At 45.9% G+C, this 15,995-nt stretch overlaps 1 protein-coding gene across 1 annotated transcript in view; it reads right to left on the bottom strand.

The window, feature by feature from the left end:
* The window catches only part of PDZRN3 (PDZ domain containing ring finger 3), a 131,136-nt gene extending 118,335 nt beyond the window's left edge, over positions 1–12,801 (bottom strand). The window contains exons 1-3 of the mRNA XM_048316008.1: positions 11,867–12,801; positions 6,016–6,102; positions 4,788–4,895 (exon numbers count right to left, since the gene is read on the bottom strand). Of these exons, the coding sequence (XP_048171965.1) occupies positions 4,788–4,895; positions 6,016–6,102; positions 11,867–12,583 (912 nt within the window). The 5' untranslated portion in view covers positions 12,584–12,801. The remainder of the gene's footprint in view (positions 1–4,787; positions 4,896–6,015; positions 6,103–11,866) is intronic.
* Between the last annotated feature and the right edge of the window lie 3,194 nt (positions 12,802–15,995).

Here is a 15,995-nt window from a genome sequence, read left to right as displayed (position 1 = left end):
TGGCATTGTTTTAAAAAGTGCTCACCAGCAAATCAGAAATTTAAGGCGGTGTTCAGATAGTAATTTTATTGACTGATTATTTGTGGAAGCTGCCTGTGAGTGGTGATAAGAGAGCAGGGCACCCAGGGCAGCACGAGCGTGCACTGACAGTGCAGCCAGACGGGGAACACACCGAGGCCTTTCAGCCCACAGGCTCAGTCTGCTGGAAAAACGAGACCCATCACGCACCACCAGACCACAAGGAATGTTTCTTCTTTTATTCATTCACTCAGTTTTCAAGCCATCCTCGCCTCAGTTTGTGTCACTGGCAGGGAGAGTTCACCCTGCTCCTGCCAGAGTGTCCTTTCCTGCCATTCCTCTGTGCCTGATGGACTTTCTCTGTGCTGATGTGACTTTTCAGAGGCTGTGCTGTTAACACAGCTACCAAATTAATCTCCCTGAAATCCACCTAACCCCCTCCTGTGAGCAGAAAGTGCCTCAGCCAAAACACCACACTTACTCCAGGGTGAACAGGGAGCCCGCAGCAAACGGCAAATTTTGTTTGTACATCCACAAGATTTGCTAAAAAGTTTCATTGTTCTCGTGTGTAATCTGTGAAGAAATGCACGTCCTGGAAAAGCAGCCTGTAATTTGTAGCACATGAGTGTGCTTTGGGGAAAATCAATCACATGAACTAAGACGTGTTCTCAACTCCTAAACTAATGATCCTTCCTGTGAGCAGCATGAAACACCGGGCGAGTCCCAGATGGCATAAATCCTCCAGGTTTCAGCAAAGCTGTGACAGTTTATACTACCCCAACAGTACCCTAATTGTGCTGCAAACTTTTTAAGGTGGCGAGCAGTCAGCCTCTCAAAAGCCTCCTTCTTCCCAAGCAGTCCCAGAGCTAAACAAACAAATTTACCAGTTAGTGAGAGGAGAATGCTAGATTTAATTAATAATCTTTCAGGGCTGATGTGCTTAAAAATAAAAACTCTGAAAATCTAATTTTGTCTTAAGAAACGCCAAGCAGCTGCGTAGAGGCATTCAGGGCTGGGACCTGAACCAACTTCTGTTGAGAGAGGAAATTAGGACCATTTTGTTGCCCTGAGAAAAATGAAATCTATGAGAACAGTAATTCCTTTGCAGAAAAAATCAATAGTTTCAGCATGTTTTTAACGTGGCAATTTGCTACGGAACATCTTAACAATACCTCAGTAAATCACCAGCTGAAATCAGCTGCTGGCTTTAAATGTACAAGTACAGAACTGTACGTAGTCAAAGCAGAGGAAATCTCCCAGAATCATGACTTCCTCACTCCTAAAGTCACTGTGAAAGATCTGAAAACAGATACAGGTAAGAAGCTTTGGTTTACATAGAGAAGTTAAAAAACACCAAAATCCAAATCTTTAACCCTAATCCGGTAAGAACTTCTAGAACTTCTTTCCCTCTATGCCTCAGATTACCCATTTACAGAGTAAGGATATTATTAAACAGTGAGGGGAAGTTATTAAGCTGTTAATAGCCATAACATGATGTTCATAGTCCTATGTAAATATCACTATTCAACAGATTCTGTAAAACAAAATACAAGAAAAAGGCTATTTCTCTGTATTTGTTACACGCTGTTCTGATGACTGAGTAGCACAGACCATGCAACATTCATCTTGATTTTTGTCATTTAGCAGTAGCAACACAGACCTCACAGTGCCATTACTTATTTCAATGATATAAAAAGGGACAAAAATTTGCTTTTAAAGAAAATTCAAGTCAATTCTTAAACCTGATTAACTTTTCATTTAACCTCCTGAAAAATGAAGAAGAGGAAATCCAAATTACATTAAGGAAAATACGTTTAAAAATTATCGCTGACACAATTCCGAGGTTATCTCTGTATCACACTGTCAGGAGATAGAATTTGCAAGCAAACAGCAGTAAAGCAAACCTTCTGCTATCAGCCCTGAGCAGTACCCTGGATGCGTCTGGATTTCACTCTACCTAATCCCTGCTCAGTAATTAGAAATGTTGTGGCAGTTCTGAAAACGAGAAGCGACGCTCTTATTTTATATGTGTTCCAAAACACATCCACCAGAAGATCTGCAGCAAAGAAACATTTTCCAAAAGGAAATCGAATGATTCATGTTTTACTTCATTGTGAATTCTTTGTGATGGATGCTGGAATTAATTAGGGAGATGTTATGCTCAGCAGCTTACAGTGGAATAAGAATTCTTTGTGAAAGAGTCTATTCAAAATCATGCTGATGATACATAAAAACCTTAATATTGAAGGAACAAGTCAAAGAAGTTTTAGATAGCTAAATTCAGTCCTAGAGAAGTAAGTTGCCATCTTTCCTTACCAGTTTTTGTGCATTTGAAAGCAAATGTGACCTGCTAGGATGCTCTGCTCTGTGCCAAGTCCTCCAGCTGTGTCCTGCTAGTTACAGCTACATCTGTAAATCATTTTTGAGTCAGACTCCCAAATCAAAACTTTGACAGTGTGAAGGTTATAAAAAAACTTGCCTCTAGAAGGACGCCACCACTGGCCATTACCTAATTCTAATAATTACAGGTATTTCAGTTAGCTAAGAAAATTAGACATTAGGGTGATAAAGCTCACTTAGATGCCTTGATGCAGGAGGTGTCCCCTTTTTCCTTATCCAGAGTAAGGTTAGATACAGTGTGCTAAATATAAATTGCAGAGAACACAGGATGAAACAGCTGCTCTCAGGAGCTGGTGTCCACAACATCTGTATTTTGAGGGCTCTCGTCTAGAGCACTCGAGTCTAGTGCTGTGAACTGGATGCCTGTAGTGGCTGGGCTGCGTGAAATGAATTAATTTACCTAAAAAAGAATTCAATTAGCACTCTTGGAGACTGCTCCACAATGGGAATCAAACCACATTAGCTGGGCATCACTCAAGGCTTGCTTCCACAGAACATTCCTGATCCAGAGTGAGTTGCTGATCTGGAGGCACCCAAAGCCAACACTTGGGAAACAATGTGCTCCATTTTCATCAGCATTTTGTGTATATTTAGAGGTGAGAAGAGTGAAGATGACAATGAGTTTGTGGTCAGCACAACAAGAGCTGTCAACACGTCAACCCCATGTCAACACATGGGCTCCCGCTACCCTTGGCGTGTTATTAATCCAACAAATCGCTCTAATGCCTTTATTCTGGGCTTTTCTCTTCTCTGAAAATGCAGCTTGAACTGTGCAAAAGGCTCTGCACTAACACTGCTGGCACAGGCATGGCTCTGCTCCGTGAGGGGACACAGCAGGAAAGCTCACCCAGCCTGTCCTCTCATGTCCCTCTCAGCTCCTCTGGATGCAGAGTGGGACTTCGTTCCTCAGCCTGGACAAACACTAAGCTTGGGGAGCAGTAAGGAAGGAGCAAAAATAAGATCAGAAGGAAGGAGGTGCCTTGCAAGAGAGCAGATGGTGCAGAGCCCATGGAGGTTGGCTGCCCTTGTCCCCTGTGCTGTGAGCCAGGGTCACTTCCACAACTGCGACAGCACTTGTGCTCACGGAGCCTGAACCAGACCAGGACATTTCCTAACCTTGGGGTATTTGATCTCCCAGAGATTTTGGTTTTCATACGGTTGTTTGGTTTATGTGACTGTGCACTACTTCAGAAACGGATGTCAGCTTTCCAAGGAGGCTGCGGAGGAATTCAGGCTTATGGGAAACCTTTCAGTTCAAACAAAATCGCAGAGTTCTCACAAAACTGTCCAGACCTTTTCGCAATTATGTTACATCACACACAGAGTTTGAGCAACTCTGGATCATTTCACAGCTCAGCTTCTTATCTTTTTATAGTTCTGCTACTGTGGCTCCATTCTTTCCCATATGAAGAAATTTAATTAATATTTTATGCCCTTACTAAATTGTGAATACAATTTACCATAACAGTACAGAAAAAGGCAAATACACTTTGTCCCCTGCCAACAGAAAATCCTTAACAGCTGTTTATTGCTCATTTGCAAAACATAAGAGCAATGGAATTCCATTACTTAGAGAAACTGGCCGTTCCATGATACCCTTGGCAACAAACACCGCACTTATCTTTTTGAACAATAGACTCTCAAAGTGTCTCCAGCCTACAAAAATAAGACAGTGAGGAAGACTTTTTCTGAACTGCAAAATGCCAAACAATGGGAACTGACTCACCGTCAGCTGCATTTTGTTTCATGAAAATGAACCTTTTTCTTGCTCTCTCCCCTCCCCTCAAAAAGAAATTTGCTCGCTGCAAATTGAGAGCAAAGTTTCATGCAACCATCTCCTTCACAGGAAGAGCTTTTTATTGAGGTCAAGACTTTGGCCAAATGAGTAGAAATTCAGACTGCAATCTAAGTAATGTAAGAACTCACAAAAAACATTCGTGGAGTGACTTAGGTTTATGATAAACCATGGAGAAATCACAGAGTGGAATTTTCCCTGACTGTTCAAAACTTCAATACCAAGAAAAATAACATTGTGCTTTACAGCACAGATATTTCACATATGGTTTTAACTAAATAACTTCCAAGTTTCCAACAGCTTAAAAAAGAACTATCTATGCCATACCAGAGAGATGCGAGCTGCTCAGAAAGACAGGACATGCACATACCATCCATAATCTGGTTTCTATATTTAGGGAAGGACTATACCTAAAGCCCTGGAGGTCAGCACTGAATCAAGGCCAGCATATTTTCACAGACGTATCTTCTAGACCGTGTTTACCACGGTCCACTTCTCCCAAACCCGCAGCAAACATGCCATGTGAAGACCTGAGCTGCAGCTTGCACTATTAAAAGGCAGTTTGTTCAGATACCTCAATAATCCTGTCGTGGATTTGCAGTCCTCCTTCCTTAGCAGCAGGCCCAGTGTCAACTATTTTCGATACAAAAATTCCTTCGCTCGATGACCCATCCTGATTGTCCTTCAAGGATGAAAAGGAAAACACATTATTGCCCCTCTCGTCTGCCTTCAGCTGAAGCTTGTCCATGTCACAACAATGCATGTAATTTGAGAGAAATATTCTTATTGATGTCTTAATATGGAATTACTTTGTGCTAATGAGAACACCTGATACTCCTGTTTTGAAAGACTAAGCAACCAGGGACGAACTTCCATTAGGTAAATTAGTTGCTTGATAATCATTTTCCTCTGACTTAGGCCAGCTCAGGAGTAATTGTCACTACAATTATTCTCAATGCAAAATCCAGTGAGACACAGCCTGTTTGCACATCAAACATAGGACAACGGTGCAATTTTTATTTTTAGTTGCACAGCTTTTCCTCTGGAGACTTAAAAATAAACCCATGAAAACAACTTACACCGAACAAGGTATTTTCATATTCCTGTGTATTGTGCTTCTACCAACGCAGAACAATGTCTCAGAAAGTTGAAAAACTCTAAAGAAAGTATAACTTTCAAGTGAATTCACTAGGAATAAATCGTGATCAATGTCAGATTTCTGAGCAGCCAAGAAGTAGTTCTGAATACTTTCTAAATTACTAGGACAAGGTATAATCCAGTCCTTGATCTAATTAAAGTCATATGCAGCAGCGCCAGTCAACAAGCATCCAGAAAAAATACATTAGTGAGTGTGTGGTGCAGGAAACATCTGCTGAAATCACAGAATTCAAAAGTAGGCTGTTTAAGTTCCATCCCTTCACCTGCACAGAGGGCTGCTGCATCTCTGGTGGCAAGGAGAGTAAATTACTTTTTTTTTTAATGGAAGGGGCTAAAGTTGTGGCTCTCAACCCATGAACATCACAGGATTATGGTCTGAGAAAGAGACACCATGGGTTTGATCCTTTTGGGAGTGGCATTGCACCAGGATCAGTGGTGCTGGCTGTGATGATATGCAAGAATAAACAGGCAGTGAGAGAAAAGGCAGCGTAGTCAATAGACATCCATACCAATCTCAGTGGAAGAACTGCTCTGAAAGAATCCCAAGAGGACCAAATGCTTGTCAGCAACATTTTTCCTCGAGGTGTTGACCTACATACTGCTCCCAACTGCAAAGGGCAAACGTATTTTAACAATTAACATACCACGCATGGCCGGCCACCAATAATATTAAATCCAAGAGATCCAGAGTCCCGATGCAGGACCAGAGTCAGGGCTTTTGTTTCTTCACCCTACAAAGAACAGATAAACACTTTCAAAACATTGTGTGTGGGGGGGTAAAACAGAACAGGTAATACTTCTACCCAGCTTTTTTGTTGGGTTGGTTTCTCTTTTTTTTTTTTTTATCCCCTTGTAGTTTAGAGACAAATGTTTGGAATAACTTTGCAGGAGCAGAGTCAGCAGCTCCCAGTGGCTGCTCCAGCCACCCCACTGAGCTCCAGCAGCAGAACCACCCCTAAGATTTATGTGTCTTTTTTATTGAGATCTACAGTGAGACAATTAACAGCAACAGAAGAGGTCTATATGTAATGCTGGTTCCTGCAACTACTTGACCCAGTCATATGTGATGTGTTATGTAAAATACTCCACACTCCCAGCAGTCAAACTCTTTGACTTTTCCAGTGCTTGGGGGTGACTGAATCTTAGGACTGGGTCCTTGCATTGCCTCTCTCTCCTGCTGGCTACGTGACATTGTTTTAAACAGTATCAAACACAGCGTTGTACAACAGAAATTCTCTGCAGAGTTTTAGAAAACAGCATTAAACAAAATTGCTACAAATTTTGCCACAGGCCCAGAACAGCAATTGCTATTCACAGCACCGGCTGTGCATAATTTTTTTTCTCTGGCATTTTAAGACTAGCAAAACAGAAATCTTCCATCACTGAAAATCATTATGTTAATCCCTAAAATATGAAATTCTGCAGTGAATGGTTGTCTGGACAAACAATGTACAACAAAGATACAGTGGAAGGATGTGTACTATTTGGGGGGCTGTGTGAACAGGCTCTGTTATCCTGGTCTCTTATCCCAGCTTGTTCCTAACTACAAACTCCTACAAAATGTCCTTTATGACACAGGGATGCTACTTAGGCCTATTAACTTTCATAAAGACAAAAGTAAGTGCAGGAACTGTTAAAGACCACTAAATGTTCACAATGTTCTCTCTTCAGTCTCAATCTAGTGGTTGTTATTTACAGCACAACAAACAACAGCAGAGCACTACAAAAAGCCCTCTGAATAACAATATTGTTTGTAGAGATCAGAATAGGATCAGTATGTTCTTCTAGAGATACAGACGAACTTTTCTACCTCCAAAACCATTTTCTTTGTTTTATCCAAAGGGTGAAAAAGTTACGAACACAAAAAAGTTTGAGGAAGTTATCTTACAAGTCTGGTTTTCATAACCAATTAATGACAAAAATTGCAACAGTTACATTGTAATTCAGTGCAGATGGTTTTAGTTTGTGCATTTTTCTTCTAACATGTCAATTTGAAGTTGTCAATCAAATATTAATGTCTATTAAAGTCATAAAAAATGTCAAAGTAATCCTGGATTACTGAATTACTCCCACAGATTTGGGGATGATAAGGAAGCCCAATTCCCTGCGTGTGAGCTGGCAGAGCTCCCCTGACTGCACGCTCTGAGCTCCTTCACAGGGGAGCTGCACCAACAACTCCACCTGAAAATGTGCTTTACAACTTCTATGTCAGCTTCTGATCATTATCTTCCCTAATGATCGAATAATAAATAGACTTGGACCTGATACAGAGGAATATGAACAAACTCTGACCGATTTTATTTGAATCTGCCTGCACTTGGCAGTTGTGAGAACCAGGTACTCAGAGGACGACTGAAAAATGAAGTAAAATCTATTTCCCTGCAAGTCTACAGACCCAGACCTCAGACAGGATTTCAAGGAACAAATTTCCAGTCCTGTGAGACCACTTTCAAGGACTGATGATTCTGGATTTGAAAGACAAGCACATGTTAGCACTACTGTTTCCTTCTATTATCCCTATTTAAGAAGGTAAATCAATTAGAACAATCAAAAAACAATTACAACATTGCTCTCAAGACACTTGCAGTAATTAGAGTTGCCTGTTTTCATTAAAGCCTCCTTATGTGGCTTTGATTTGACACTTTTCTACCTGGCTGAACAAGTGTTAAAGCAGGTGGGATTGAATCAGTCGGGTTGTGAGGGAAAAGAAACAACTAATGCAGCTCTCTGGAGGTACTTCTGAAAAAGTACTTCTGTCTACAGGGGTTTTAAAGACATTCCCAGCCCTTTCTGGGGGCTTTGTGTGGTGTCTCCATGTTCCCCATGGCAGCAGTCCCATCCCACCATCAGTGCGGAACTGCCCGGCCCCGGGGAGGCAGCAGCACCTCGCTGCGACACTTGGCCACTGCTGCACATCCACATCTCCGGTCTCAACAATTCCTTCAACAACCTTCTCTTCATAAGGAAGCCACAATGCAAATGATTTTTCCAGGGCTCTGCCTTTCTCTCCCCCTCCAGCATCTCGTGTTCCAGCAGAGCAGTCACTGAACAGTGAGGTAACTGTGGAAATGCGGTGGCCAGGGGCCAGCCCTGCCCCGGCAGCTGCTCCGGCAGCAGACCTGATGGTTCCTGGCATGTTGTATTCCCATAGCTGAACAGAACTCTTAAACATAATTCTTGAAATTACTGCACTTCCCAGCTGAGTAATGTGCAGCTAATAGACTGCCTTTCCCTTTAGATAGTGGAAGACTAATTTCTTTGGTAGTGCTGCGGCTGAGAAGGTCTGTCTTCACCAGAGGAAGCACCTCAGCTCCTTGTTCCCTGGTGAAAGGGCTGCCAGGACCAGCCTGGCACATCCTGCTTGGGGGACAGGCTGAGAAAAACACATCTTCTTGTTTTAAAGGACTTCATCTGGCTCTTACAGAATTCAAACCTGTGTTACCACCACCACCACAGAGGTCCTGAATGTCAGATCATAACTGGTTCCTGCCTGGCTGACACATTTAAAGTCAGTCCCTGTCTCTGGTTGCCAGGAGAGCAGAAGGGTTTTCACCCTGGGCTGCAGCCAGCACTGTCAAAAGCTTCCGATTCCCTCTCCCCTTGTTCCTTCCCAAAGGACTTTGTCGGCTGTGTAAATAAGGGATTGACCAGATCAGCTTATCAAGAGGTGTGCACAGTGCTGTGTTTCACCAAGGATTAAGCCTTGTTTGAATTGTACAAGTTTTTTTCTTGATTGTTTAGACTTTGATATTTCAGGATTGACATGTCTGATTGAAGGAAATACTAATTTTGAGTGAGATACACCACCTTCCCCACCACTCCCTCCTCAAGCTCATCCTCAATAAGCCTCTCCTCTTCCCAGCAAGGAATAAACAGTCATTCTCCGAATAAACCTTTGAACTGTACACAGTAAAATTAAAGTGTTCCCTCAGTGACAAAGAATGCACATGGATAGCACAACTGGGGCCACTTAAGGCACGCCTACCTGCTTAAGGGCCTTACAAAATTGTGAGATGCTTACAAATGAATGTGTGTATAAAATAGGTATTTTATTTATGTCTCTTTTCAACATAGTTATGGAGGTGTCATAGAACTCTCCTCAGAAATGGTAGATGAAAGCACAGCAAAGCTGTGATTCATCCTGCATCACAAAATCTGTGCTAGGGTGAATTCTGACCTGGATCTCCAAAGCTGCCAAAAGACCACAAATTTGGGTCTTTAATGAATGGTCGAATGTCACCCAGTATCGTATTTCCCCTTTGACTAAGCATTTGAACACAGCTGTACGTGGGCATTTCTTCTGTTTTGACTACAGGATACATCATCTGATTTATTCTGGATTGGTTCTACATCTGCAGCAACACGCAGTCATCAGGCAGGAAAGTCAGAAAACCCTTTTTCTTCATCTACTGAGGAGCCAGAACATCCCACACTAAGTTCTGCAATCACCACTTGTAAGCTATGAACCCAGATTGTTGGTGCTCAGCCTACTTGTGTTTACATAGAGCAAACTATTACATCTAGGAATGTATGAAATATGAATAATGGTCGTAATTTAAATAATGACAGCAAATTGGTTATTTCACACTATCATACCTCTAATCCCTGTGTTCAGGGATCTAATCCTTAGGCAAATTTGTATGTCCTGCTGAGTGTTCCTGCACAGTCTGTGCTACTGTCTCTCAGAAAATAACCCCAGACTTGGAAGTCTGCCACAGCCCCAGACTGGGAAAGCATCCCCTGCACCAGGTGATTACCACGGGTCTTTTAGAAAACTCTCTGGGTCACAAAGATGCAAGTTTGCTGATTGTGCTTGTCTGGGAGCTGGGCAGTGGAGAGCTGTTAGTGTTGGCCAGCTGCCCAAAATGCTGTGAAAGACACGTAATTGACTGACCGCTGGCCCAGGGCTGTGGTGACATGACACCTTCCAGCTTTCTTCAGAGTGGTGGCTGCTCCAGAGAACTGCATAACAGCCTTTTGTAACGGGGCTGAGACCCAGCACAGCGGTCTGGGCCAGCTGTACCCATAAATCTGATAAAAAGCCTAGCTGGAAATGTGTGCCGTGAACATTTGCAGCGATGAAAGAGCAGCTCTCAGGACTGCAGCAGCTCCCTACACCATACAGAGCTAAGTGATGCAAACCCAACATTACCAGCACTAGGCACGAAGAAGGGGTGGTGTGAGAATAAAAGAGATCAGAGATGAGGAGGCAGGGATTGGGCGAGATGATTTTTGACAGCAGGACTGTGTGCAGGGCTCTCCTGTCATCAGCAATGGAGATGGAGCTGTGTGCCAAGCTGTGGGAGCAGGAAGCCTCCAGAGTGCCATGGCAAAGTGCTGCAGGAAAGTGGGGAGACAGAACTGTCCTGAATCTTGATATGACTGTGAACCCCCAATTTATTTTAATGGTATTACTAAGACTTTAACCAGTATTGCCTGCAGTTAGAACAGCACATTTAGTATTGAAATATTTTCTGGTTTGAGTTAGGAAAACATGGTGGGTTCTGCCCTGGATTGCTAAGAAGGTTAAAAAAAAAAAAAAAATCCTCTAACATGAAGTTTTATTTCCTTTACACAGCTTTTAGAGCCTCAACATTACCAAAGGTGTGAATACAGATGTCTGACAGTTTTGAACAGTTTAATACTGCTGTGTCTGTGGTAGCACATTCCAGGTCACTGGGAGGACTCTGAATGTCTTCATTTAAAAGATAATTGGCTTCCAGGGCTTCCCGCGCTGGGGAGCCTCATTCCAATTAAAACTTGTTGTAGCTCCGGCTTTTGATTCTGGTCATTTTATGAATGATCTAATTTTGAGGGGCTGAAATCAAGTTAATTTTTCCCTTTCTAAATTGAGCTTTTAAAGAACCCTGTGTGACTCTGGCAAAGAAATCACAAGTACACAGCATACGTCCTGTATTTGGATGTGGATGTTACAAAGATGATGGCTGCAGATTCTGAAATAGCTGGTGAGGTGTCTGAGTTGCGTAATATTTAATCTTAAAGACTGCATTTTGTAGGAAGCCCTATTGTGGGATGCTAGGTGAGCTCAGGGTCTGGAAAGGATTGGGTCACAGCAGCTTCTTCCAATTCACCCGCTTTGTGTGACTCCTGGGAGTCAATTTCTGCTGGTTTAACACCATTTCCAGCCCTGGAAATTCCACTTTTAGAGTTTTCTTCGGGGAAGAAAACCAAGAGCAAACAGTAATACCGTGACCTTGTTACTTTTCCGTGCGAGTTACCTTATGGGGTCCAGCTAGCAACGACAGTCACAGTCGAAAACATGTACCTACAGAAAGCGGCACATTACGGCTATTAACCCCCAAAGCTCAGGTATTTGAAAGGATTTGGGGCCGGACGGGCTCTCCACGACAAGCCCCGCACACGGCGGGGCGACGGGGCCCCTCTCCCGCAGGAACGCCCCGGGACCCGCGCACGGGACAAGGCGCATCCCGAGCGGCTGCGGGCAGCGCGGGGCGCGGCGGGGCCCGTCCTTACCTTGCCGGGGGAGGCTGCGCGGGCGCGGGCCAGCGCGTCCAGGCGGGCGCTGTACTGCGTGAAGCGCTTCTGGTAGCGCAGCGCCGTCACCTGCAGCTCCAGCTGCGCCGCCGCCAGTCGCGACAGCAGCGACTGCTCCCGCTTGCCGGCGCGCAGCGCCTCCTTCTTCAGCGCCTTCTCCAGCGCGGCCGCCCGCGCCTGCAGCGCGGCCCCGTGTGCGCGCAGCGCCCGCAGGCAGCCGTGGCCGCCGGCCCGGCGCTCGCCGTGGGTCAGCACCAGCCCGCAGCCCTGCTCGCACAGCCCCGCGGGCCGCGCCTCGCAGCGCTCCCGCATGTGCGCTTCCACATCGCGCAGGTTGAGCACCTGGCGGCAGCCGCGGTTGCGGCACTTGGCCGGAGAGAAGTCGCAGGTCTCGGCGTGCTCGCCCAGGTGCTGCAGCGGCACCACCGCCTCGCAGCCCCGCGCGTGGTTGTCGCACTTGATGTCCAGCTTGAGGATGAGGCTCTTGAGGGGCAGGACGTGGTTGAGCTCCTTGGTGGAGATGCGCTGGCAGTTGACGGGGCAGCTGCCCTGCTGCACCACCCAGGGCAGCACGCAGCCCGCGCAGAAGACGTGCCCGCACGGGGTGGTCAGCGGGTCCTCCAGCACCTTGTTGCACAGGTTACACTTGAAGTCGGGATCCACGTCCCCGCTGAAGCGATCCAGCTCGAACCCCATCCTCCTTCCGCTCCGCCGCGAACAACAGAAAAAAGAAAAAAAAAAAAAAAAAAAAAAAAAAGCAAGAAAAAAAAAGCCCAGAAAAAGTACCCGGACTGCGGAGATGGGCCGGGGGAGAGGCAGAGAACGGGAATAAATAAGTAGAAACCGCTCCTGCCGCCGCCCGAGAGGCAGCTGAGCCCCCGGCCCGGCCCGCGGCCGTGCCCCGTCCCCGCCGGTCCCGGAGCGCCCGGGAAGGAGCCGCGGCCGCGCCGCCGCCTGCGCACAGCGCCCGCCCCGCCCGGCACCGCCCCCGCCCGGCGCCGCCCACCGGGACCCCGGGGGTCCCCCGCGGCCGGGACAAGGGGGCTTTGTCTCGGGGAGGGGCTGGGCTCCGCGCTGGCCAGGTGACGGGGGGCCCGGGATGGCAGAGCTGTGCCCGGGGCAGCGCTGCGCCGGCAGCGCGGGGATACGAGCGGCGGGAGGGGAAGGGGCCGCGATGGGGAAGCGGTGGGAGAGGAGGGGAGGGGGAGCGCAGGGAGGGTCGCGGCGGGGTGTGACAGGGTGAGACCGGGAAGGAGCAGCTTCGGCCGCCGGCAGCGGTGACAGAAGGGATGATTGCTCGGAGCGGGGCCGTGGGACACATCGGCTGGGCACAGGCAGAGCGCAGGGGCGGCCAGGCCAGCCTGGAGCTACCTGGTGTAGTGGAAGGTGTCCCTGTCCGTGGCAAAGGGTTTGGAACCAGATGGTCTTTAAGGTTCCTACCAACCGAAACCATGCTATGGTTCTGTGATGACTTTTGGAAAGGGCACTCATGGAGTTGCCCCTGAGGTCAAATCCTGGACGAGCTGCTTAGAAATTGGGCAGACTACTCAGTCCTCAGGTGAGAGTTCTGGGAAAAAGTGCAAACAGAACAATCTGCCAGTGTGTGAGGGACTGAAATGTTAAGGGTTAATGATTTGCAAAAGCAACAGGGTACTTTGCTGAGGCCAGGTTTGCACCCCCCAGCCGAAGGGGACGAGGAGGGATTTTGGGGGTGTGGTGGCAAAACCTCTGATCTGCGTAAGAATAGCCCAGGTACAGAGTGGGTGAGCACAAACCACCAGAGTCACGATGACAAACCAACCTTTGTTTGGCAACAAGCTGGGTTTTGGGCCAGACGAGGGAGAAGGCCGGTAAGAAACAGATCCTGCAGAGATGGAGTAATGCTTTTTGTCATGTCGATGTCCTCCCGTACACACCTGGCTCAGCGGTAAACGCCCTCCTGGGGTAGGTATCGGGACATTCACACGCAGACCTGGGCGTTTTCATCCCCTCTGAGAAGGCACAACTGGCTCAGCTGTGCAGTCATGTCTGAGAAAGGGGCCATAAACCATCAAAGATTCCCGAAGTGCCCCCAGACTCATGATCCACGGTGCAGCCCAGGATCCACGGTGTTGCCAGAGAGAGTGGAAAACTCCCCCTTCAGGGGGGGTACCTGGGCACTCCCACCTGAACCTGTGTGTTATCCCACTGAACTTTATGTTCCATGGGTTTCCTCCATCCCTGATGGATGAAGACTGAGACTCACTTTGACAAATGGGCATCAAAATTGCAGCAGTCAAGTCTTGTTTCTGGATCCACGGGTGGTGATATCTTTCCACTGTCTACTCCTATCCTTTCTTTCTTTATTATTTTCTTAAGTGATCTCTTTATACTTTTTTACTGCTCTATCACTATAGATAATAACCAGAACAGCTACGTACACCCTTTCCATTGCAACCAAATTGTTCCAAATTAGACCTGCCATATATTTTATATCAATAAAAACACTGTTCACTCGGTGTCATTTCACTCTGATGCCTCCAAGGGATCTATGAACAAGAACCTCAGTTACCCTGCCTTCAGGGGCAGGTCAGAGCACAGTGCTGTCCATATCCTCATGGAAAAGGGGTAAGTTTTTTCTGTGTTTGCACAGGCTGCTAATGCACCGTTGCTGCCACTTGGATGTAGGTGATGTAGCTCATTAAAAGTCACCACTTTTGATAGCCATTTCTGCCCAGGGATGATTTAAAAGCACTCCTGAATATGCTATAAAAAGCCTGCCAGACCACACCTGAAGCACCAGACACAGTATTAGGCAAAAACAATTTCTCCTACAAGGCAGATATTCAAGTACTGAAAAAGAGCACTGAAAGAGACCGGCTTTGTTCATTGTGGATGGCAGTGCAGAATTCTCATGTGCACCAGAGCCACAGAGCAGCTCAATTGTTCTTTTAATGTGTTTTGCTTTATGGCAAAGCAGAAGCCAGCGAGAAACTTCAGCTTCAAGTGACCTTTAGTGTATGTCTGTTATGTCCCAATAAAATGACTTTCTGAATTCCTGGGATGATTTTTCATGTGTTGGTGACCTCTAGAAGGTAAGAAGACTCATGGTTACACAACTGTGTTCCCATTTCAGTCTCAGGCAAGTATTTTTTAGTGCTGAGGCTTTTCCCTTTTCAAATCTGAATTCCATCTGTAGTGCTCATTCTAATTATTAATGTTCCATAAAGCCTGAAGTTGCTTTTGGCTGCATACATTGCCCTGCTGAAGAGAGCGTGCATCAATGTTTAGGGTGATATACCTAGCTGAGGAATTTTTAACAGATTTTTTCCTTTTTAAAAAAAAGAAACAGATGATGTAATATAGAACTGTGTGTGTAGGTTTCTGTTAACTCCATCTGAAGGTTGTGTGCAGTCCAGGGTGATAAGTCTAATTAATACATGTATATTGCTGACTTCTGGATTATTCTATTTAAACTGTTGTAGTGATTGTCATATTTCTTCTTGTGCTTCACTGCTTTTTGCCTCTTCCTTCTCTTTGCCATCTGTTTCTCCTCAGGATATCTCTGCTCACATGTCCCTCCTGCCATTCCCCTTCCTGCAATGCCACTTCTCCCTCCAACCACTGGAGCCAGCAGCCCTGCACTGCTGAGTCCTCACACTTCATCTGTAGTGCCAGTTCACACTTCCCTAGCAGGATACTCTTGTTTTGCATTTTGCCACAAAAACTGGGGTTGCTGTTACTAATCACAGGATCTGGTTTTTCCAAGGGCATTTTACATGAAATAAAACTTCACACTCCCTGTCTAGGGATGCACACAGTCCAGCTAAGGGAGGTGAGCGTTCATTGCTGTAGCTGCTGAATCCTCTGATGGAGAAATCCATCAGTGCACCTGGTTCTGAGCAGGCTGTTTTGAGATAGCTGCTCCAAATCAGTGGCCACTGCCTTACAGCCTTCTTTACCCGAGTTTATAAACTGCCCCATGTGCTCAGGATGGTTGTAAATAGAAAGAAATTAATTCCTTCAGCGATGGCTGTGGAGGTTTGGGTTTAGGGTTTCAAAGTTGTCACTACAGGATGCTTGAGGCCGCTGCCTGAAGCCAGAGAGAGAGCTTTTATTGATTTCCATG

Source organism: Corvus hawaiiensis, chromosome 11, assembly GCF_020740725.1.
Source record: "Corvus hawaiiensis isolate bCorHaw1 chromosome 11, bCorHaw1.pri.cur, whole genome shotgun sequence".
Taxonomy (NCBI): Eukaryota; Metazoa; Chordata; class Aves; order Passeriformes; family Corvidae; genus Corvus; species Corvus hawaiiensis.
This window is presented reverse-complemented; position numbering and strand designations above follow the sequence as displayed.